Source organism: Epinephelus lanceolatus, chromosome 9 (assembly GCF_041903045.1).
Source record: "Epinephelus lanceolatus isolate andai-2023 chromosome 9, ASM4190304v1, whole genome shotgun sequence".
NCBI classification, from domain to species: Eukaryota; Metazoa; Chordata; class Actinopteri; order Perciformes; family Serranidae; genus Epinephelus; species Epinephelus lanceolatus.
Genome location: NC_135742.1, coordinates 15,857,878 through 15,883,677, shown reverse-complemented (window position 1 = coordinate 15,883,677; position 25,800 = coordinate 15,857,878). Strand labels below are relative to the sequence as shown.

General features: G+C 39.6%; 1 protein-coding gene across 2 annotated transcripts; it reads left to right on the top strand.

Annotated features, from left to right (window-relative positions):
• Positions 1-2,937: 2,937 nt before the first annotated feature.
• Positions 2,938-25,798, top strand: rassf2b (Ras association domain family member 2b). Of its 2 annotated transcripts, none has more exons than XM_078170613.1 (11): positions 2,938-3,335; positions 11,076-11,124; positions 14,110-14,183; positions 16,084-16,159; positions 16,498-16,649; positions 18,645-18,760; positions 20,358-20,500; positions 20,693-20,846; positions 20,996-21,117; positions 22,405-22,502; positions 22,628-25,798. In XM_078170613.1, the coding sequence occupies exons 3-11, from the start codon at positions 14,131-14,133 to the stop codon at positions 22,695-22,697; spliced, it is 984 nt and encodes a 327-aa protein (XP_078026739.1). In that variant the 5' UTR covers positions 2,938-3,335; positions 11,076-11,124; positions 14,110-14,130; the 3' UTR covers positions 22,698-25,798. The 2 variants fall into 2 exon arrangements, with proteins under 2 accessions (XP_078026739.1, XP_033475672.1); XM_033619781.2 differs by having other exon boundaries at positions 2,939-3,306.
• The last annotated feature ends 2 nt before the right edge of the window (positions 25,799-25,800 follow it).

Sequence of the window (25,800 nt, the reverse complement as noted above, 5' to 3'; positions counted from 1 at the left end):
TTCCTCCTGGGAATTCTTACTGTTGACGTGTCTGGATGCAGGAGACGACACCAACTGGCCACCTTATTAAGATCCTGTTGGCGAACCTGCCTCATCACTCAGCAGCAACATGAACATGGGATGTCTTTGTGCCTGTAGGCAGCGTCCTCTTGTTTTTAGCTTTTACTCTTTGGGTTTTTTAACAGGTTTATATACACTTTCTGACACAGTTATTACAGTTACAGTGAAACACTTTTGATTTCAAGCACAGACTGTCGTCCCTGATGGTTTTCTGTCTTGAATCACACACGAGCCAGCTGAACCAGCAGCTCTTAAGAAGGCGGCCATAAGGTGTGAAACACAAAGACATCAATCCCTTTCAGTTATTTTGAAGGGGGTGCTACCTGAAGAATATACTTTTGTGTATTAAGTGTTTTATCTTTTTCAATGTTTTGGGGTTTTTTTATACATCATTTTTATGTTTTTGCAAGCAAATATTTGTAAGAAACAAATCATAACTTTAATCTTAAATCATGCTGGAAAGCGCACCATTTTGTTGTACTTTTTATTTAAAAAGTAAATACATTTTGATCCTATTTGGAATCTGTGGTTTGGTGAAATCTTTTTTTGTTTGTTTTGTTAGGACCTTTTCATATTGTATTTTTTTACTCAAACATTGCTTTTTGTCCATGTTAACCCATTACCAGTATAAATGAAAGAACGAGCTGAGAAACTTTAAATAGATGTAAAAACAAACACAAAAAAATAAATGTATATTTAATGGAGTAAAGTTTGCTAAACCTTCTGGAAGAGAAATTGTGTAAACTAATTGTAGCAACAAAATGTTTTATTCTTTGTTCCTAAAACTATTTAATAAGATGTTACTGAATGAATGAAGTCTTTTGTCTTTATTGGTAATAAAACTGAATTAGGTAGCCGGTCAGATCTGTGACCGTTTTCTTTAAGTAGATATAAATACCAATGTGTTGCACAGAAAGATCTACACACTTTCTTCTATTACTGTGAAAGCTATAGAAGTATGTCACGTTTTTCCATCTGTTTCCAAGCATTTTTGATAACAGCTGTCAAAACACAGCTGGCCTGTGTGACCATGGTGAAAGCATTTTCACTAAAAAATATCAAATCAGGTCACAGAATACAGTGTAACACTGTTAAAGGACATGAGGGGCAGATGTAGTGAAACTAATATAGATAGATAACTGTTAATGTTTTTCAGTGTTGCCATCAAAATCCAAGCAGGTGTCCTGATACATAAGAATGAAGTTAAATGAAGAGATAATAAGGACGACCTTATCATGCAGCTAAAGATGGATTACAAACCAGGCAAAGCAGCAACTGCCCCAGCTACTCTGGTGATTGGTTTGTGGACATGAAAATTATTGTAATGTTGTTTGGGAATATTCACTATTAATGCACAATAATGACAAATGCAGTAGGTGCGTTGATATGGGTCCTGCTCTCTTGAAAATGAGTGTTTTTCTGTAAAATCTAGTTTTAAGAAATGAATTATTTCTGCTGATCCTAAACACAATGCACAGAGTGTGAATTAGTGTAATAATAGTGCTGCAACATAAGATTATTTTCATTATCGTTTAATCATTTAAGTCTCTGAAACATCATATAGAAGTAAAAATCAGCCATCACAACTCCCCACAACCTAAATTCACGTTCTTAAATTGCTTGTTTTATCCAATCAACAGTCCAAAATCAAAATGTTTAATATATTTTTTTAATTTATTTTTTTCTTAACCTTTATTTAACCAGGAAGTCCCACTGAGATTGAAAATTTTGCAAGAGAGCCCTCGCCAAGGCAGCAACCAATCAAAACAGATTTAAAATGCAACAAATACAACATATAATACAAAAATCCACAGTGAATCAACAACTATTCATCCATAGTGGCCTCTCAAGAAAATCAAGCACGTCTCTATCACCACATTCTTTATAATGCCCTTAAATATATCAATGGATTTGGATATCAGCAAATAGGATAAAAGCAAGTAGCAAATCCTCACACGAGAAGCTGGAACCAACAAATATTTGTCATTATTGCTTAAAAAATAATTATCAAAATAGTTGATTAATTTTCTTATGATTGACTAGTCGACTAATGTTGCAGCTCTATTAAACATGTTTAGACAACTCCTGTCTGCCACACTGATTTTTTTTTTTTTTTTTTCATCTTAAGCTGTAACCATCAGCTCCAACAAGACTCTGTTTTCTCTTGTTAGGGACTGTTCACTACTCATGAGCGTGGGGGAGGTGGTGCAAAACATGGGAGGCACTTCCAATAATTTTAAGCACTTGTGGAGGGAGTTATGTTTTTTCAATTTGGCTTATGGCAGGGACATTTAACTTTAAATGGTCATATTTTGTATTAATTTTTGAATATCCTCAGAGCCCCGAATCCTGCATGTGGATTTTAGAGGCATGTTGTCCTGAAAAATCTTCAAAATCAGAACATTAATCAGAGCCAGAAACTGTGAAACATGGTTATTAATGGTGGAGGGGAGGGTCATGCATATTCCCCAGTCACTCAGGTTGGCTCAAGGGGAAAATATCTGTAGCTCTGGGCAGGGTCATGATATAAAATAAATAAATAAAATAAAGAATAAAATTAAAATTAGAAAAAAAAAACAAGTCAGACCTTCTTGTCTGATAAGTACAGTATCTTATTGCAGAAAAAACATGTTTAAAATTATGACAATATTTTTTGAGTCAAAAATAAATTAAGACATAAGACATTTTTGTCAAATTTATGAGACTAACAATCCAAATACATTTTTTAAATTTATTTATTTATTCATATTTATTTGTGTGGGGGTGGAGGGTCGGCAGAGTATGACATGTAACTTCTAAAAATCACTAAAAAAAAAAAAAAAAAAGAAAGAAAAAAAATAAATACCTGAAAAATAAACTTGAATCTTCGCCGGACAGGTTATGTGCGCATGCTCGGCTCTCCTATTGTTTTCATGTTTTCATTCATCTCCGCACGCAGCGCGAACAAAGGGACGTCAGGGTCGCGCTCTGATTGGCTCCCGGCCGGAGCCCCCCGACGCAGCTGTGCCGCGAGCTCCGCCACAGCAGATGGACCCCTCGCGCTCTTCTCCTCCTCCCTCTCCTGCTGGTCCTGGATGCACGCGCCCCAGTGATTGTTTCCAACGGCAGGAGAGCGAACGAGTTGACCGAGGAGGAGTTAACCGTTAACGGACAGTTCAGCCGTAACGGAGAAGAAGAGGAGCGACGGGAGGAGGTGGTGGAAGAGGAGAACCGGAGAACCGGAGAGCCTGCCGTCCCTCGGGTTTGGTGAGCCGAGATAGGATCTCCAAAAGTCGTCATGAATCAGACAGAAGCGTCGCTGTAGCTAAGTGGGCTGATCGTGATGATGGTTGATGTCGCGACGTGTAGTTTGATAGCGTGATTGTCTCCACAAAAACAAGACTTAGAAATGTTTTGACAACATTTAATGCAAAATTAGCACACATATTGATTTTATAAAAGCACAGGCGACACATGTATGGACTAATAATCCGAATATGAGGCGTGTGTGGTGTATTTAAATCACATGCGGTGGTGATAGGCATGCTCCGTGGCACTTCACATGAAGGCTCAGCCTAAATCTTGAGCTGAAAATGATAGAAAATCCGTATTTTATTACATTTAGTCTCCAGCAGGGAGTGTGTGTGCAGCTATGTGTCAGTAAAACAGGTTACATAACAAGCAGTTGATAGTTAAGATTCCTCTCAGCACACACAAGGCTGGCTAGTACGGACCCTCTGCCAAAAATGAATAATGTTTTGGCTTGTGATGCACACTCAGCTGCCAGTTTATTATGCACACATAGCTAAAGTAATGCTGGTTAATACAACAGCCCTGCATAAAGTCCTACCTTTATGAAGCTTATAATGCTCAGTGTGTTTGTTGAAACTGTTTAGAGAGGTGTTAATTAAACTGTATGGTAGTTTCTGATATTTTGCCAACCTGCACTGATGTGGACAAAGTATTGAAAACAATGCAAGTCAACAGCAGACTCCAAAATGATCATAAAGTTGAATATAAACCCTAAACCCTAAATCATAAATTGAACATTATAGGTAGGATTATTTGCAGAACTGTTGCACTAGCAGTTAATAGTTTATGAGGTCCACCTATCTAAAACTATTACAGAGTGAAGTGTCAGTCTTAAATGAAATATAGAGTCAACTAAGGATGCAATTGTTTGGTCCATAAAATTTCTGATAGGAAAAGAAAGAGCCTAAAGTGAAATCTTAAAGAGACAATTCACCCCAAAATCAAACATACATATTTTTCCTCGTACCTCTAGTGCTATTTATCACTCTAGATTGTTTTGGTGTGAGTTGCAGAGTATTGGAGATATCAGCCATAGAGATGTCTGCCTTCTCTCCAATATGAGGGAACTAGATGGCACTCAGCTTGTGGTGCTCAAAGTGTTAAAAAAAATACACTTGAAAAACTCAACAGCAATGTCTCTTCCCAAAAATCATGACCCGGTTACTCAAGATAATCCACAGACCTTGTTGTGAGCAGTTTCATGTAGGAACTATTTTCTTTCTACGAAATTACACCCACCAACCGTATCACTGTGTAGAGAGCCCGGTCTCATTCTGAAGTCGTCATAATTCGGCGCTTGGGCAGTGACTTGTGGCATCAGAAACCAACCAAAAAAGGCGACCTTTAACATTGGCATGATTTGTGGACAGTTGCCATTAAAATTTAACAGTGCCCGACAGCATCGGGGGATACGCAGTGGGACGAAAGTTAAGCGGCAAAAGTCCGAGTAGCACAGGCAGGAGGGGTGGTGGATGGGTTAAACAAACATTGACTTTCACCTGAGAGAGCAATGTTTGCGCCCCATAAGATTCTAAAGCCAAACCCTGTTCTTTTTCCCCATTCTCGCTGTATTCCCTATCGTCTGTATTCGGCGTCTGCCAGAAGTCAGACGCCGAATACAGCCGATATTTTTGGCATTCTGGTTTGATTTGGGTGGAGGAGGCGAATTTCTGTTTCCAACTTCCGTTTATATATAAGTAAATATGCTGAACCATTGCGATGGATTCAGAGTTTGTAGTGACGCCAATTATGTTCCGCCTCGTTAGTTCACCGCACGGACTGTTTAACCTGGCAACAACTGCAGCCTGCTCAAACGTAATTAGTCAATATCACGCGGACTACAACAGCCTACAACCGGAAACCAGGGCTCTTCTGCTCTTTTTACAGAGGTACGATCTCTATATAGAGACTACTTTTTCCCTAAACCTAACCATGTGTTTTTGTTGCCTAAACCCAAACATATGTGTTTGTTGTTGAAGGAAAAAAAAAACATCATTTCGCGTTGTACCGACATATTGCATTTATTTTGAAAGAGACTGTATGCAAACATTAAATGTCCTGTCAACAACCAATGCACCCAGGGTACCTTGTACATTTTATCTGGACGTGGAAAATCCATGACCAAGCACGTCAATATGTGACGAGGTCAGAGTGAGAATGTGTTGGTGTAGAGGGAAATGTGCGTCTGCCGCCGAAGGGGAAGCCAAAATCTCGCGCTGTCGCAAGCACGAGGCTCTCGTCCATGAGTAGGTGCATGTTACCTTCTGTGCAGTGATCTTGTTCCCTTATATTGGAGAGAAGGCAGACATCTCTATGGCTGATATCTCCAACACTCTGCAACTTGCACTAAAACAATCTAGATTTCTAAATAGCACTGCAGGTATGAGGAAGAAGTATGTGTTTTTAATTTTGGGGTCAACTGTCCCTTTAAAATATTTTCTTTTGTGTGACTAAACAGTCCAAAAATATTTAGTTTATCATTATAGAAGACTACAAACACCAGAAAATATTCAGGGTTAAAAAGCTTAAACCAGTGATTTTTTTGGGGGGGGCTTGGAAAAACAACTGGAATGATTAAACGTTAAAGAATATAGCTGCAGATAGATCAACAAATGTATCTGGTACAGTCAACAAAGGGGCACGAATAGTTTCAGCTTGATCTGGAGAATCTAAAATCCATATTTAGACTCTTGCCATGTTTTTTGACAACCCCAGTACGCCTGACATGGAGCAGAAGAGACAAACACTATTTTTGGCTCTGTGTTGTGGGATAGTTTCTGGAGCTCAGATGTTTTTGGTGTTGCTATGACAATGGTGACAATAGTGAGGCAGAGCTGTAGTAATGTGGAGGCTTGAGGCAGGGGAGGTGGGATTGAAAGCAGACAGGAGGAGGTTTTGGAGCCATTCATCGTCCATTTCAGCCCAAGACTTTGACAGAGGAGGTACAGAGGCAAGAGGGCAGAAAACAAGCATGCGTGTGTGTCAGTGAAAGGGAGAGAAGGAGAGTGGAGGGGGGAGACAAGTCAGGAAGTTGTTTTAATAGCATGGCGGATGGCTTCTAGTCTTTCGCAAGGGAATCTTAAAGGAGACAGAGGAGAAAGCTGAATGGGAAAAACAGTCCAGACAGTAGAGAGGAAAGAATTCCCTAATCAGAAAAATTGGACTGTGGAATGAAACAACTGAGAAGATGAAGGCGAATGAGACAAACATACAGAGAAATTGTCTGGCGTTGTAATGAGGCACAGGGGACTCGGGGAGTCACTGAGGTCAGCATTTGGACAGACAGAGCTCCATGATCTTAAACATGGACTGGGTCAGCTGTGAGTCAGTCTGGCTGCATATACAGTCAGGTCCATAATTATTTGGACAATGATACAGTTTTTGTCATTTTGGCTCTGTACACCACCACAATGGGTTTTAAATGAAACAATGAATACCTGCTTAAAGTGCAGACTCTCAGCTTTCATTTAAGGCTTTTTTCAAAAATGTAGTATGAACCGTGTAGGAATGACAACCATTTCTTCACACAGTCCCCCAACTTTAAGGGCTCATAAGTATTTGGACAAACTAACATAATCATCAATTAAACAGTCAGTTTTAATACTTGGTTGCAAATCCTTTACAGTCAATAACTGCCTGAAGTGTTGGACACATAGGCATCATCAGATGCTGGGTTTCTTCCCTGGTGATGCTCTGCCAGCCCTTTACTGCAGCTGTCTGCACTTCCTGCTTGTGTTTTGGGTGTTTTGCCCTCAGTTTTGGCTTCAGCAAGAGAAACGCATGCTCAGTTGGATTCAGGTCAGATGATATGACTTGGCCGTTGCAGAACATTCCACTTCTTTGCCTTAAAAATGTCTTTGGTTGCTTTTGCAGTATGCTTCAGGTCAATGTCCATCTGCACTGTGAAGCATCGTCCAATGAGTTTTGAAGCATTTGGTTGAATCTGAGCAGATAATGGTGCCCCAAACACTTCAGCTTTCATCCTGCTGCTCTTGTAAGCAAGACAAGACTTCACTAGAATAAATACAGAGGGTTTATCACAAGATGCAAACCATTGGTTAGCCTTAAAAATGGAAGGCCAGATTAGAGTTTGTCAAAAACCATCTAAAAAGCCTGTACAGTTGTGGAACAGCATACTATGGACAGATAAAACAAAGATCAACTACCAGAATGATGGGAAGACAAGAGAAGGAAGAAGGGAAGGAACTGCTCATGATCCAAAGCACACCACCTCATCAGTGAAGCATGGTGGAGGTACTGTTATGTCATGGCCATGTATGGCTGCCAGTGGAACTGGTTCTCTTGTATTTATTGATTATGTGACTGCTGAGAAGAGCATCAGGATGAATTCTGAAGTGTTTGGGGCTACATTATCTGCTCAGATTCAACCAAATGCTTCAAAACTCATTGGACGATGCTTCACAGTGCAGATGGACATTGACCTGAAGCATACTGCAAAAGCAACCAAAGACATTTTTAAGGCAAAGAAGTGGAATGTTCTGCAATGGCCAAGTCATATCATCTGACCTGAATCCAACTGAGCATGCGTTTCTCTTGCTGAAGCCAAAACTGAGGGCAAAACACCCAAAACACAAGCAGGAAGTGCAGACGGCTACAGTAAAGGGCTGGCAGAGCATCACCAGGGAAGAAACCCAGCATCTGATGATGCCTATGTGTCCAACACTTCAGGCAGTCATTGACTGTAAAGGATTTGCAACCAAGTATTAAAACTGACTGTTTAATTGATGATTATGTTAGTTTGTCCAAATACTTATGAGCCCTTAAAGTTGGGGGACTGTGTGAAGAAATGGTTGTCATTCCTACACGGTTCATACTACATTTTTGAAAAAAGCCTTAAATGAAAGCTGAGAGTCTGCACTTTAAGCAGGTATTCATTGTTTCATTTAAAACCCATTGTGGTGGTGTACAGAGCCAAAATGATGACAACTGTATCATTGTCCAAATAATTATGGACCTGACTGTACATGCTGCTGTTGGCTTCAAAACAAAAAGTGGAGACAGCTGTTTTCTGCTGTGTAAATGTCAACACAGATAATTTCCACAGAGCCAAGGTCCTCTGGTAATGACAGCTATCACTGGTTTGGTTTAAACGTCAAGGTAATTAAAACAATTTTATAGGCTGTAATCTTGAGAAGACGCTGAATATGGTGCACTAAAGGTCAAGATTGAAGTTTGTAGGTGTTTTTTTTTTTTTTTGCATTGTGAAGGCCACATAACCTGTAGTTTGTCAGTATGCTTTCCTTAATTTAAAGAAAACATGGTCTGTTGTTGTAGAGCTGGAAAATACTGACAAAAATGTAATTTTAATATCAATACAGCAAAAATATTTTGAGGCATTATTTCCAATACAGACTAGGTTTGTAAGATGGCCTTTGACAAAAACGTAAATGATGTGGTTTTCCAGATAGGTAGAAAAAAACGAATCATCTGCCTCTCAAGATTATTGTTATTGCTGATTAATCTGTCATCTATTGACTTGTTAGTTGTTTGGTCTATAAAAACAAAGGAATACTTTGCACATCTATATCCAAACAGGTGCGTAGGTGAGGGACGAGATGAATAAAACTTGTAGAAAGGTCTCCTGCATACTGTCTAACTTGCAAAAATAATTACTTTAATGCTGCGGCAAAACATTACAGAACATCTAGTCACATTAGCATTAAAATTATTATTTTTGCAATGTAGACAGTGTGCGGGATTCTTTTCTACAGGTTGTTTGGTCTATAAAATTTCAGGAAATGGTAAAAAAAAAGTTGAAAAAAAAAAAAGTTTCCCAAAGGCCAAGGAACTGTCTTGTTTTTTCCATGACACAAAAAAATTAGCTTACTGTCATAGATGGTTAAGGAAAATACAAAATATTTACACTTAAGAAGATGAAATCAGAGATTTTGGGCTTTTTTTTTCTTTATCAAATTAGTTGACGATTGTGACAACTAATCGATTAATCATCGCAGCTCTACTGACGACACTGAGGTCATATCCATAGTATTTGCTCGAGAAACTTAGGGATTATAATAACCTAATTCCTTCATTTTTAGGCTCAATATATTTTGATTTTCGTTCTTTCAAACCAACAAAATAAAAAGAAAGATTCAGTGCGTCTTCACCAGACAACAACAGCATTTAAACCTTAATGTTGGAAAAACAATACAGAAAATAAATCAAACAGGTAACTGAATAAATAATAAGAAAGACTTCTGATATTTTATTTTTGTTGTCTGGGAAAGAGGGGTTGCATTATTTTAACTCATGACCTTAGCATCTCTAAATTTCTGGTTATGTTCCTGGAACTGGGTATTGGACATCAATACCTTTTTTGTACTGGCATCGAATGTCTGGTCAGATTCACAGTCGTGTTTGCTTATTTTTTTCATGAGATAGTTCCTGAACATATTTTGCCATTTTTAGGCAACCACAGTTATTTTATAGCTGCTTGTGTTTGGATATCATCAAACATTTGACACCTTTTTTTCATAGGTTTAAAAGAAAGGTATTGAAAACATATGTTTTAGTGTCAGTGGTGCCTGTGTTGAAATGTTTCAAACGATACTCTGCCTGTTTAACTTTAATGCAGCCTTTACAGCAGGGAGAGACAAAGCTTTATCACAGTATTACAATAAACACAGACCCTTAGACAATATCTTGTCTGATATCACAACATCAGCATTTCACTGAAATATCTCAGCTCTGTTACATGAGATCTGGAGCTGAAGAAAATCATTTAAAATCCCTTTGGACACATTCAAAAACACACATTCATCCAGCCTGAGCCCAGCAGCAAACACTAAACAGGGTGCACATTTAGCAGCAGCTTTAAAGGTTAAAAGTCTGATTTGATCTTTATTCCTGACGTAACATCAGGGACAGATCAATTTCGTTATCAGATGCTCATCTACGTAGTTGACTTAAAGTTCATGTTGGTCTGTGACATACAATTACATCATTGTCTTGGTTTGACAGCTGGCCGTATGTCTGTCTCAGATCGCTGGCATCACCCACTAATGAGTCCATGAGCACAGATGCCCTTGACCATGACCACGGTATTAAAGGCTAATGATTTCCATTGTGGTGCTGAATGGTTGAGCTTTTGAGCGCTTGACAGAGCTAATATAGGTGCTGAAATATTGATAGACCCTGGCACGTGGGCCGGGCTGATTGGTGTTTAATATTTAATCAGGCCACAATAACTGAACACATTTATTTCAGATTGACAGGCTCAGGTTGTTTGACAGCACTGTGTGTTTAAAGCTGCTACATTACTGCGCTTGTCAGGTTTTGAGCATCTTTGTTAAAAGTGTTTTGGTATATGTCTGATCAGAGTGTTAAGATCAGGAAACTTAATTAGCCTTATCAGTTTTTCTAGCCGTGCCCATATGTGTGTGTGTGTGTGTGTGTGTAATCGTTTGTTTGGGTGTGCATGATAACTCATCCATGCTGTTTGAATTGAGGAAGTTTTGGGCCGTGTCAGGGTTAGTGTCAGTTTCCTGTGTGACTGACTGAGTAAAGGAGGAAGTGATTTAGCGGAAGGGGAGCCCTTCCTTTAAACGCCCCCACTTCTTCCTTGTCTGCTCGCTGTCACACTCGCAAGAAAAGACGTTTGAAACCGACACCTGAGTGACAGAACTGCTGATACCTGAGGATACGTACAGAGTCTGCTGGCCTTAACCTTTCACTCCTTGTCTCTCTCTGTCTCTCCACATCAGCTGCTCCCTTTTTCTGGTGACTCAACAACATCACACAGTCTTCACTACGGTAAGATCACTTGTAGTCTTGTAACTGATATTTATACCACATTTATTGGCAGGAACAGTATTTCTCTATGACTTATAGTATTATACTTTGTTAGTTGATCTGTTGTCGAGGTACTGGCTGTGTTAGAAGAGAGCCATGAGAGTTATGAAATCTGCCATTTAATTGTAACAACAATAATATAACATGTAAAAAGTGATACAGACTGGCTTTTAAACGCTGCTAAATAAATACAGAAATTAACTGAAACCAATAGAAGCCCGGAACTGTAAGAAAAATATACAAACAAGACTTTAAAGTCCACTCTACAGCTAAATGCTAACATGCTTACAACATTAATGTTAGCATGTGATTTTGCAGGTATTATTTAGCAGGGTTGCCGTTTGAGATTAGCCTGCTAGCATGCTAACATTTGCTAATTAGCACTCAACAGAAAGTACAGCTGAGGCTGATGGGAGTGTCGTCAAGGAATACTTAGCACAAACAGGTGCGTAGGAGAGGGACGAGAAGAATAAAACATGTAGAAAAGACTCCGGCACACTGTCTAACTTGCAAGCTTTGCAATTATTTTAATGCTGCTGCAATGTTTTGGTGACTAGACCTTCATCAAACAAAGAGAAGCCATCTTACAGTAAGTAGGAGTGGCTGTGGGTTTGGAATTTAGTCACATTACCCACGTGCATAAGGAAGACATCAGTATCAAACATCAGTAAGTTCATCACAATCAACATTTTACATAGAAAACAGCTTAGTGACAATCCTAAACATACCCCCCCAAAAAATTACATTTGACAGGTATTTTCTTGAGAACAGATACTTAAATTCTTATTGTTAACCTTGCATTCATCAGGTCTTCCATCATAAATACAGGAGAAGTCATCTATAAATCTGTACCATTTTAGAATCTTGGACAAATGAGTGTTCTTGACTGAATTGAAAACAGAATTCCTTCGGAAAAACCAACATAAATTGCAAGTTAGACAGCGTCTTTCTACAAGTGTCATTAGTTCAGCAGGTAGGCCTACTGAGTCAGTAGACACATTCGAATTTTTGATCTGATGTTAATGCTAGAGTCCCTGATATCTGACAAAACTGTCAACGACTCCATTTCAGTCTTCAGTCTGACATTGTGTCCTTTCTAACTGTTGTCCGTGCAGGGAGAGAGATTTATTTTTTCCTAACCAATCACTGGAGACGCATGTATCTGCCTGAAAGTAACGACATTTTAAGTCCACACTGATACCTAGCCATTGCAACATACCTGTTTTGCTGGGAATTTTTAAGAGTGGAGTGAAACACTGTTTAAGTAATTACAGTGTTTGGTGATACTGAGGAGACATGTTGATTTAGATCAGCCTCGATTGCAGCATTGATCTTGTCCGTAGTGCTTGCCATCGTTGTTATTACTCCTCATTGATTCCAGCTTGACAAAAGCTTTACAATGGCATTACTCCCACCCGTGGCGCTGATTGGCTGTTTTTCATTTCAACTGAAACACTGCAGTTTCATGTCATGATTCAAGATGAATCAGTCTACTTGGTAAAGTGGGCGGATTCAAATATCTAGACCCAGGCAAGGCACTAGAGGAAAAGTCAGGGGATCACCAAATTGATAAGGTTATATTGCCATATATTTATTATTTTATCTTTATTAAGACTGGTGCTTTTAGTGCTGAAATGATCCGTTCTCTCCTACAAGACATTTCATTGTACTATTGACCCTGAGTTAACCTACACATGACTCACTGAGTAAAACAGAACTGAATGTCTCAACCACATGTTGTGTGAATCTGTCCAGTAGTTGTTGAGATGCTTCACTGGATAAGTTAAATCTTTGAGGCAAAGTCATCAGGATTCATCCTCCTCAACACCAATAACATATGCACACATTATCACAGTAATCCAGCCAATTATTGTTGAGATATTTCACTAAAAACTAAAGAAGTTTACCCTATTAAAAGTCAGTCAGGACTCACCTTTCAGGCATGTGAATGTGTTAAACAAATTTAATTGTAGTCTATTCAGTAATTTAGTATATTTTAATCTGGACCAAAGTAGTACACCAAACAGACATTTCCATCTATAGAGCGTGGGTAAAAATCTAAAATGCATAACCTACACTCAAAACTGGTCCTCAAAAATGTGAATTTTTGTAGTTTGGAAGCTAAACCTGGTAATATATATTTTAAAACAGTTTCTGTCTGTGTGTGAAAGCATGACACACAAAGAAAGAGAAAGAGAAAATAATATGTCCAGCCTCATGTGTCTGTAGTTTGAGATGAATCCTCTTGGATGAGCTTTGAAATATTTTTATTTCTTTCCTCAGTTATTTAATTTTTAGAGAGAGATTGCACCTACTCTGTGTGTAGATACAAATGGATTTATGTGTATGATCACTTGCTCAGAGATAAATGTTTAAGCAGCTGAGATTATTTGGCTGTGCGGGTGGCACATGTGTCCTCCACCTGTTCGTCTCCTTCCGAAGACTTCTGTACTGCCTCCTCTGCCGATACACAAAGCAAACAGCAAAGAGGGAAGGAAAACTGCAGGGTGATGGCTGAGTGCCATGTTAAACAGCTGCATGTGTGCAGAGACACAAAGACATGAGGGGAGAATTAAAGGGTGACAGTCAAGAAAAGATATATTGAAGGCAAGAGGAGAAGGAGGAGGAGGAGGAGGAGGAAGAGAGTGTGGAGAGCAGCTGTCTCCCTCTGTCACACACCAAATGTTTTGATTGTCTAGTGTTGGTTTAACTGTTAACTATGAGTTGATTCATCTCTTGGAGGCATAACATTTACAGGAAGTTAGATATGATCTGCTGATATTGTTTACTGCGTGGAGCTTTACCTCCTCCTCCTCCTCTTCCTGTGATCTCTCTCCTCCACTCCAGGCTCCTCTTGTCGCTCGCTGCTGGTCATGAGGAGTCATGAGACTGAATCAGATGGGTGAAATTTATTAACTCTCTCTCTGTTGCTTCTTTGTCTCCCAGCTCCTCTCATGCTGACTGAGAATGGATGATATAACGGACGGGGTTCAGATTGGAGAGAACAAATTCATCAGGAAGTAAGGACTGAACACCTCGCTGTTACACACACACAAATGCCTACCCTTAACAGTTTAGTTTTCCCTTTATTAACCTTTGGTATGTGTGGCATTCTGTCTTGTAAACATGTGCATATGTTACATCACTGCAGACAATTTGCATACATACACACATTTAGTGATTAATTCAAGTATGCAGTATGTAAGTTCTTGACATGCCCTGCCCATACAGGATTTCAAAACACTATAAAACTTCACATTACATGTAAATGTGGTCAAAATCCTATTTTTTGCTCATGTGTCATACAGATCAGATTTTTTCAGAGCAGTGTGGACACAAAAATCCAACTTTTTTCCAATCAGTGATTTATTTAATCACTGGCAATGCAGAACTCATGTGTTTTGCCATACATCCGGTTTTTTTTCTACGACATACTTATCAGCACAGGCGCAGATCATTCACTATACAGTGTCGGAGCGGTCCATTAACACTACAGAAAGCTGCCAAAACTGTACCGCTGTGGTGATAAGTTGCCAGCCAATAGAGCCCGACGTCCAGGCACTGTCTGACGGGGATAGCCTACCTACATGCTGTGACAGTGTTGTCATGAGGGGAGGACGGAGATATTGGATTAGCCCTGGACACCCCAAGGTCTGGATGAACTGTTCCTCTGTGAAACCCTCCACATCATGGCCCCACCACTCCTGACTCACAGCCACACCCACACCTCACTCTCCATAGAGCTACCAGGAAAAGCTGCTGATAATCCGTGGACCAATGACAGCCCATTTCCTGAAAACAAACGCCCATTGCACATGGCTAATTATTACGCAGAATGATGTTATCAAACCTTCGTATTATGGTGATCATTCCAGAGATGAAGCTTGCAGTGCTGTGTCATTTATTTTTCCCCAAATACCTGTTAAGCAAATGTGATGCTTATTGTTTCTCCAATGTGCATGTGTGTGACATTATTGGTCACATGTTAGGCGTTTTAGGGCAGAGGTCCATTCACACTGATGTCAGATACTGGTCATTTCCATAGGCTGTATAAATAATGGACATAGTTACCATAATGTCACCAATTGGTTTGTGGACTACTGCTTTCACCATCTTGGTTTTTTGGAGCCAGAAGTGACCATATTTGGATGAGAGACTGGAGCTGTAGAGGAGTGATGGATGGATCCAACTCACAGAGTGCAACGACACCTAACAGACAGCCTGTCACTAGAGCAGCCCCGCCCTTAAATATGCCTAACTTTGGGCCTTGATAAAATGTAAATGGTTCTTATAAAAAAAAATCACCCCCTGTACAATTGTCATGAATGTTAAAATTAGCTATCGAGACTGAAATTGTTTTTTGTACCAGGCTGTAAACATGTTAATTTCTGCTGTAAAGTTAGTGATTTTAAGATGGGAAGTCTATAAGAATTGACTGTGTTTTGGAGCCAGCCTCAAGTGCACCTCACATTGGATTCAATTTTCAGCCTCTGATGAAAAGATATTCCCCAAATCCAAAAAGAATGTGACAGAGGATTTATCGTACACAACAGAATTGTCCTGTCGTAAAGGATAGTATTCTGTGTCTGAAATTCTCACCAAGATCCAAATGTCCTCCTCAAAAAGCATATTATCATATTTCCTTTACACATCCAGACAAATGGTGAACCTTTAACCATTTTTTTAATCAGAGTAACATTTTTCTTGCATGTTTCAAGTCTTAATAAGTAGATTTTCAAGCAGGGTGGGAATTAATTAATCTAACCACATGTGATACTTTGGAAAATGTAATGTAAAGTATACATGATATATACAGTACGTACTGTATAAATGCATTATCAGGCTAAAAACATGTAAAATTAGCAAGATGCTCCTTTAAACAGCATTTCCTCTTCAGTGATTCAACATCTCTGTCTCCAGGGCAACCGTCCTCTCACATCTAAAGACGTACAACCTTTATTATGAAGGGCAAAATCTACAGCTCAGACACAGAGAGGTTGGTATTTATGGCTCTGTGTGTGCGTGTGCGTGCATGCGCGTGTGTGTGTGTGTGTGTGTGTGTGTACTCATGTTTAATCCTCATTTTCAACAGGAGCACTCTTCACCACTGTCTGTCTGTCTGCCTGTCTGTCTGTCTGTCTGTCTGTCTGCCTTCCTGTCGCCTTTTTACTTTACTGTCAGTCATTTGTAATTTAATATTACCCTACCCATTATTCCTGTATCCCAAAGGAGTAATAGAGGCCCATTGTGGTGTGTGTGTGTGTGTGTGTGTGTGTGTGTGTGTGTGTGTGTGTGTACGTGCGCACACTGACCACAGCTCCTCTCTCCCAACAGGAAGAGGGGGAGCTGATCATCGAGGGCTTGCTGAATATCTTCTGGGGTCTTAGACGACCAATCAGGCTACAGATGCAGGATGACCACGAGCGAATCCGGCCGCCCCCCTCCTCGACATCCTGGCACTCAGGCTGCAATTTGGACAGTCAAGGGTGAGAGGTTCAGACAGATCCAGTTACATCTCTGCTGACCGGAAATGGTGATACACAGCGGGTTAGTGGGGGGCAGATATAGATTTTGTCTAGTTTGTCTGATAAAAAAATAAGGTTAAACTAAATAATTGATCTCCACAGTTTGATAAATCCTTTAGGCAGTGGTCCACAGAGAAAAAGAAAACCTTTTAACCCACATCTGTGGCTCAGTTTTGGATTTTGCTCGAAGCTACTACAGATCAATCTGTGTCAATAGGCTTGAAGCCCCATTTTCAGCTCTGTAATCCCATTCATCAGAGGAACTATTCTTGTTCCAGGGATAACAGAGCTCATGGCCGTGCAGCTGACAGCAAGGGGCAGGATAACTTACAGGAAATAAACAAAGTAACATCAACACTTTAACTTTGAAGTTACTAAATCACACAACTGCAAAGCGACAAAACAGGTCCAGCTCTCACGTTTGGGTATTGTGAGTATTCAAAGCAACACAGAGACAAATGCTTACACAGAGAGCTCCAAAGAGTCCAAATAATCCACTCTTAAAATTAATTTAACAGGCAGGTCTGCATTGTTTTCCATGTTTTTCAAGTTGAAACTATCAAAAAACGGTGCCCTAGGTTACAGCACTGATTCTTGCAACCCCACAAAATTCATTATAGCCTCTTACAAAAACAGACAACCTAAAAAAGTCAACAACAGTGTAAGTGCACACTAAGTTTACATTATTTTGATCACTTTACCTTGCCGTCAGACAAGTTCTTTTTAGATGGGTAACTGAAGCCATTATCTATGCTTTCTTAAAGGCACCAGACTCCATTGAGAGAAGCAGTCATTTTACCTCACAGCACATGATAGTTGCAAGTCGACCCGCTGCCTCGATCATTTAGTGTGACTCATGGAACCAAACTAATAGCCAGACATCATGCAGACACCCACGTCAGGTGAAGTGGGGGAAATGTTTAAGAGGTGCTTAGGAAAATAGCATTAAGACTGAAACATACACACCGCCCAAGTCACAACATATTGGCGATATAGTTTTCAGTCACCATCAGACATCCTGGGTTGGCCTGTGGATCCTGATCCACTGACCGAACTCTGTGGTATTAAAGTTCTGATCTTGTGTCAACCAGCTCTATAACATATTATTATTTGTAACCCTGCTAGCAGGTAGGTTAATATTATTGTTAAGGTGGAAGCCCATTCTGCCCTCGTGAAGAATGTGATGCACTCTACATTTGAAAAAGACTAAATTCTCCTTTAGAAGGTGTGAAAACAAATTCTACCAGATCTGGCAACCCTTTATAGAGCACTGTAAGGAAGATGCACCAAATTCTCCCCCAAACTAACTAGAATAGTTTAAATAACATTAAACATGGTCAATCTGACATCCCTCTAAATCTTCCCAGCCCTTTTGACTTGTAGAATATTTTTATATTTTTGTACCAGAAATTATGTTCTCATTTTTTACTACTGCCATGGTCTGTTTAACTTTGAAACCCCTAATAAAAAGAGTTGGGGGGAAAAAAGACTAATACATACATAATTTGACCAAAATTAGAATTTTTGGATTTGAATACATCTGAAACATTACTGGAAAGTTACAGAATGATCTTCAAAAAATAAAGAAGCCGCCCTTTAAATATCAAGGGAAATACTCTCATACACCCACAAGCTACAACAACAAAGAGGAACAGCTGTCACAAGCTGAAACGAACAGGGAAGTGACATACATACAGTACTTTATGTGGTGTTTTAGAGGTCAACAAAATGCTGCTGCTTGGCAGGAAATCTAATCATAAGACCCACCTCTGTAACAGTGTTTGCAGTGGTGATGTTGCTACCCAAAAGTTAAAGTCTTACTGCGCTCTTGTGTACTTACCCCTCTCATTTTTGCCTCAAAGCAATCAAAGTGTTTTTCAGTGCCATTAAATCTAATAACAGTTTGTATCTTTGCAGTCTCCTCGTCTCTGACTCTCTCTTGTTTCTTTATTGAAGTTCCCCCAACAGCACAGATGGTCAACAGACAACACAGCAGAGCCCGCCCACAGTCGAAGTGACGCCGCCTGATAACCAACCAGAGGGCAACGGTGTGACGGTAGAACAAGAAGAAGGTGAGTGGCTTTGTTAACAGTTTAAACATACCGAGTATCACTTTCTCAGCTTTAACAAGGATTCAGTGAACGACATCATGTATCAGTCCAAAAACAACTGCATTACTAAAAATACTTCTTGTCTTGTTTGTGTTGACTCATCAGATCCTAAGACGAAAAAAGTAACGTTTCATTACATAATCATGATCAAATTAACTGTGGACCAAATCTCTAATTAACCCTGAGCTGTTTATATAAACATGCCATCACTGTTGGATGGAAACCTCTCATCTCCAAAATGGCAGCTGTGCATGAGGGGGGAATTAAAGCTTTATTTTTAGTTCCTCCAGAGTTGTTAAGAGGTTTTTTCAACCCTTACAGGAGGTTGCATATGACAATGGTGATAAATATATGTAGAAACAGTATTTTTTTTTTCCAGTTGTGTACAGATGACGTTTACTGTCATGATGTCATGTGTGATAAAAAAAAAAAATGTTTTTAACATATTGCAAGCACTGAAATATGGCTTTCTTTCAGGAACAGTCGGTGTTGTAAGTTTTTAATTTCAGTGGTGGAATGGTGACCGGTCCTAAAATGTCAAAAAAAAGAACACAAAGAAACACAAAATGTCTCCATACTGCTGCTGTGGTGTAATCTAAATGTCTGTAAGCTGTGACGGTCAAATTTGACCCGAAAATATGCCATTTACACTATGTTTTTAGCCTAAATGCCAACTGTAGGCTCTCAGACCACAGCCACATGCCTGAAGGAAGTACACGAGTGACGGTGCAACACAAGATCAACGAGATCTCGCGATACCTGTGCACCTGTGTTTAAATGCTAACAGGAAGTGACTCACATGACAGAGAGAGAGATCTTCTTGGATATAGTGACTTGTTTAACATACAGTTGACTTTGCAAACTTTCAACAAAGACAAAAATGTCTGAGGACTTTGAGCTGGAATATACTGACGAGCTCAGACAGATGGACGAAGGAGGTCTGAGCGGCTACAGTTGACATTTAGGCTAAAAACATGGTGTAAATGGTGTCTTTTGGGTCAAATTTGAATGTCGTGGCTTACAAACACTTGGATTAGACCACAGGAGCAGTATGGAGACATTTCGTGTTCTTTTTTTTACATTTTAAAACTGGTCTCCATTCACTTCAATTGTAGTGGATTTGGCTGCAACGCTGTTTTCTGCAGAAACTCTGGGAGTGTTTTGTGAACTTATTATGAGAAGATTATGTGAAGTCCAGTGTGTGGGATTTAGTGGCATCTAGCAGTGAGGTTGCAGAACTGAAACTTGTTCCGTGTGCCAGGCATGTAGGAGAACTGCAGTGGCCGACGCAAATGACATTATCTAGAGCTAGTGTTTGATTTGTCCATTCTGGGCTACTGTAGAACAACATGATGGACTCTGTAGAAGAGGACCCACTCAGTATGTAGATATAAACAGCTTATTCTAGGGTAACAAAAACACAAAAGTTATATTATCAGGTGATTATAAGCTAATGAAAACATATTTATGAATATTATTTACCATTTCTGTCAACATGTTTATTTTCATGTTAAAGACACCGAATAATAACTTATAATAATGATTATGGATTGGTCAGAGGACAGTGAGAGCTCCGCTCAGCTCCTCAGGACAAAGAGTGATGCCGGCGTCTTGAGACGGGGCCAGCGACGGTCACCGAGCGACCAGAGGAAGATTCGACGCAACCGCTTCTCTATAAACGGACACTTCTACAACCATAAGGTGATGCCAGTGAAGTCTTAGAAGATGTATGAAAATAATGTACCTTTTCTTTAGTTTCAGAGAGTTTATGTGCTACTTTTAAACAGATGCTGGATTTGGCAGCAATTCTGTCTGTGTATCTGTGCACAAATATACACACACAAGGTTATAGAGGAAACTCAATTAACATTTGAATATTTTTGTTTTCCTCAGACTGCAGTGTTTACTCCTGCTTTAGGCTCAGTGACTAATGTTCGGATCAACAGCTGCATGACGACACCTCAGGTGCTGCGAGTTCTCCTCAACAAGTTTAAAATTGAAAACAGCCCGGATGATTTTGCGCTCTACCTCGTCCATACAAGTGGAGGTGAGTGTGAATTATTCAGTTCATTCAGTTCATTCCTTGTTTGTTAAGAGAACGAATTCTTAATGAATATGTGGCATTATGTACTGTGTTTATTATTTGTTATTTTTGTTCTGTTAACTGATTCTTTTGTGGATGTGTTGATGTTTCAGAGCGTGTGAAGCTGAAGCGGAGTGACTATCCTCTGTTGCTGAGAGTCATGCAAGGCCCATGTGAGCAGGTCTGCAAGGTTTTCCTCATGGAGGAAGACCTGGGAGAAGAAGTCACGTATGATGTAAATAATCACATTCGTTCTAAGCTCTTCTTCAAAAAGAACAAATGTATGGACACAGAAGTTAGGTTCCCATCCAAATGCAGCGCAAATTTTAACTGCATTTTCAGAAAATGCAGATCTATGCGCTTTTCCATCCACTACTGTCATGTGAGTACTGGGAGTTGGTTCATTTAGATAAGCAGCAGGTGGGGCTAAATCTCCAGTTAGAAATGGAAGAGTGTGCAACGAGATGATGTAATTAAAGAGTGCCAGTCAAACCTCAAAGAAGGGGAACAATGGGTGTATAATAACGGAGCACACACTGGACAGTGGAGGAAGACATTTTTGAACAACTAATAATACAGCTCTGTGCTCTTGAAAGAGTTCTGGTAGCAGCCCTGTCTGTACAAGCGTGTTAAAAGCCATCCAGAGACAATGAAGAGAGCCTGCAGTGGCCTGTGCAAGGATAGTCCATCATGACCTTTCATCAGGGCTATTCAATATCAATTTCAATTAGGCTGGATTTGAAAAATCAGAAATTTAGATGGGCCAGACATTTTCAGTAGCCTATTTAAAACCTTTTGTAGCTTCTGGTTACAACTGATTTTTTCAAATGCAAAAAGGATGTAGTAAAAAACTTAATTGACCCAGGCACATCACAAAGTGCAGAAACAGAGTAAAAACAGCTATCAATGCACAGAACCATAAAAACTGGCACTAACAGTAAGCAGTAAGACACTCTCGCTCTACTAGTATCTCCCTCACGTGTTAAGAACTGCATCACATGAGAAAAAAGATATCAGTGAAGGTGTCACTATACTGATCTGTACATCCTGCCAGATCTGTACTGTGCATTGTGCTACTTCCAAAACAATATTTTGTTTACTTATTTGCTCACTAGTATAGCACCTCACTCCGAGATTGCATCTGGGCTGGATGTGCCCCGAAGCCTGTCAGCTGAATAGACCTGTGTTAACGTCATCATTTATCCGTTGAGTCTGTTTCCATTGCACTGAGTTGCATTGACCTATTATCAATACACCAACTTTTCCACCTACCCAAGCTTAAATTTTTTTTTTTTAATTTTTTTACATTTCCATCCAGGTCTGTTTTATGTGCAAATTGAAAATGTGCATAATAAGAGGTGGATGGACACACTTGAAAAACAGATACATGAACATGAACTCCTGTTGTTTGACCCTGTGTAGGCACAAAATCCATCCTGCGCTCTGTCTCTCGTGTCCTTTTTTTTAACCACACTAGTCTCTTTTTTGCGGTTTTCATTCTATGTCTCCTCCCTAACACCAGGTGGCGCAGTACATCAAGTTTGAAATGCCTGTCCTGCAGAGTTTCATCACCAAACTGAAGGAGGAGGAGGACAGAGAGGTGCAGAAACTGAGAAAAAGGTACAAGAGAATACTGAATATAATCTACTTGTGTCTCTTTTCTGTTTTGCCTTTAATGGCCACAGTCATCATTGTGTTCATCAGCGTATTCTTTTCTGTCTGCATTTGTCTGCTTGTACCTACAGGTATACGTATCTGCGGTGTATCATTGAGAAGCAGCTCAGATGTCTTCCAGAGGGGGCAACATGTATGTGATCTGCTCATCAGACTGTCAAAGGTACCACATCCTCCACCCAACTGTGACCAAGACAGTGACCAAGAATCAGCTGACAGCAACCCCAGTGTATGTGTTTAAGCAATTATCCTGCTCCTCCTGAATTCCTGCCTCTGCATGGAGTCTTTTTTCAAAATCATCCCATCAGTCAACCTACACACAAAACTTTAACATGCTATATCGTGTGCATGTGAAGTGGGACCACTTCAGCAATAGTCTTCAGACACAGTCACTTCTTCTCGTCATTACATACAGTCCACACTGAGAGACATTCCTCTACTCATGAGTAGTTTTAACAGTTTCACGGTGTAGTGTTTTGCAGAATGAGCCTAAAATGAGACATCCTATCTTCTGTTTACCCTTCAGATTACAAGCTGATGCCCAAAATCAATTTAAAGCACAAATATCTCACAATATGGTCTTAATAAAGTGCCTGTTTAAAGGTTTCTCAAAGCACAAAGACACAAACTCTGATCATATGTTTTGAATTTACTGCCCCTTTGGAAATTGTTTGGGAAATTGACCTGGAAAGTACAGTAGAACAACATCAGACCATACAGTTGATGTGAAACCAACCAAACCACCAAGAAAATGTTGTGCCCTCAAAAGCTACGTGCCTTTATCCCTCACTGTTTGAAAATTTGAGGGGAAAAAATGACCCTCTTCATTTTATCTCAGTTGAGAAGTTCACTGCAAGATTATTGAAGGTCTTGTGAACAGAAAATCTGTCTGTGTTGTGATCATCACTCCGTTGGTGGTCCGATGAAGACAACTGTCTGTTATTTCACTGCAGCCATTTGGACTGAATGTTAAAGACATTTCATGATTGAATTAAAGGACTAGTTTGATATTGCTGGAAACATTTTCTTGCCCAGAGTTAGATGTGTATAGGCTATATTTGTGTAACTACAGCCAGCAACTGCTTAACTTAGCATAGAAGAAGACTGGAATCAGCTCATCTGGCTTTGTCCAAAGGTAACACAGTCCACTTACCAGCACCTCGTAAAGCTCAAATGATGTCAGTTTTTTTTTCTAATATATACAAAAACCAAAGTCTAAAACTTTATTTGTGTTATTTCAGGGAATTATGCACCGGACTATTGCTTGCTTGGGACATATATTTGCGGGTAACCCCCCCTGTAAAACAGCATTATGTTGGTTTTACACTATGATTTTTGTACAGACTAAATGCACAGGAAATAAAGGATTAATTATTAAACTTTAGAGGTGCTGGTAGGCAGATTTTGTTACCTTTGGACAGAGTTAGTCAAACTATTTCCTCCTGTTAATAGACTGCACTGAAGTAGCTACCATGACGGCACCCATTGGTTTGTGGACTCCAGATTTGAAGTTTGGCATTTGGGCTTTTGCAATCTTTGTTTTTTGGAGCCAGAACTGACCACATTTGCACCATTTTTCCACCCCTTCATTCTGTATAAAAGGTACAACTGTTGAATGGGGGGGACATAGTTGTTTAGCCTTTAAGCAGGCAGTAGTAATACTGGTAGTAATAGCGCTAAATCTACATCTGTATGAAAAGGACAGCCGGCAGGACTGAAGCGATGTAACATTTTGATGACATGTTATACATGCTACTTACTGCCAGAAAATTTAAAAAGCAGCTGCAACAGTTAGCAGCTATCTCAAAGAAGAACAGCAACAGAAAAATGCTGCTTATTGGGAAAACAAAGAGGTTAGTTCAATTTAATTCAATTCAATTCAATTCAACAGAACTGTATTTATCCTGAAGGAAATTCTTGTGCCAGAGAATCCTTCAAATTACAGTAACACTAAGTGCAGTAACCACAATTAATCGTTCACAACCAGTAACAACCAGAACAACCTGTGGGTTCCTCTGGGTCAGGGTCACTCACTGGGCCCAGTTTTAGAAACAACAGAGTATTAAATATCTGGCAAAATATACAAATACACAAGATTAGAAGTGTTTTCAAGGAGCAAAAGCAAAACCAGTGCCTAAAAGCGTAACAACAGGAGTAAGATTAGTAAAGAGTAACTAAAATGGTGGACAACAAGGCATGCTATCTAAAATCATACACGGCGGTGGCATAATACTGGCATTGTTTGGGTCTGTATAAAAAAACCAAAGCTGGCATTGTGAAGGGGTTTTTGTTGCGGCAGTAGTGGGATCTCTGTGTTAAAAGGGAACTTACAGTGGCCATCCCCTGAATAATGTGTAACTTTAAAGCCTCAAGTGAAAATTGTAGTAACTGCAGTTTTTGGCACCTCAGCGTCGGCTTCATTTTTCAGCCCCAGAGGTTGCAGCTTGGCCCTGTTTCCAGTCTTTGTGTTGAGCTAAGCTAACGTGCTGCTTGCTGTAGCTTCACAGAGTGCTACCTATCATTTTATCAAACTCTTGGCAAGAAATCAAATCATCTTATTTAACAAAACCATTCCTTTAAAGAAAGAAAAAATCCAACCTGAAACAACACTTTTGGGGTTTTCTGATGTATCGTCCTCACTTGCATTCCTGCCTTATGTAAGATGACAAGAAGATGTTGACATTTTAAAAGTAAAATAATGTTTGACAGCACAATTCTCCACACAAAGACTGCTGGTCAGAAGTTGGACATGTGGACTGACTGCACAAAAATGAAAGAATATTCACGGGTGGACTTCCCGTTTTTTTTTTTTTTTTTTTTTTTTTTTTTGTTATTACATCCAACAGAGAAGGACACGAGTGAAATCCCACAAGACTGTGAATTATGTCGATGATCTTTGTGAGAAGAATGTTGTAAATGTATGAATGACAAAGCAGCACAGTTTGCCTCCACATGTACAGCGCTTTGCTTCTGTCTGCCCGTCCGTTCAGTGTCTCTAACACCGTTGTTGAAAACCTCACCATACAGTACAAAGTGTCATCAACAGCGTGTGTGCGATTCTGAGAGTGTGCGTGTTATATTTTTAGTGACTCTTCAGACTTGCCTGCTTTTGTATTGTGTCTTTTACAAAATAATGATCTTTAAGATGTTCATGCCACTACTTGGACAATGTAGGTTTTTCGTACAATGATTGTTATTTAATAAAAAAAAGAAAGTTATCTTGAGAAAAAAAGATGAACATATG

Coding starts and splice junctions, on each gene's coding strand:
- rassf2b (XM_078170613.1), top strand. CDS start 14,131: ATGGATGATATAACGGACGGGGTTCAGATTGGAGAGAACAAATTCATC. Junction 20,847..20,995: donor CCTCGTCCATACAAGTGGAG/GTGAGTGTGAAT, acceptor TTGATGTTTCAG/AGCGTGTGAAGCTGAAGCGG. Junction 21,118..22,404: donor GAGAAGAAGTCACGTATGAT/GTAAATAATCAC, acceptor CCCTAACACCAG/GTGGCGCAGTACATCAAGTT.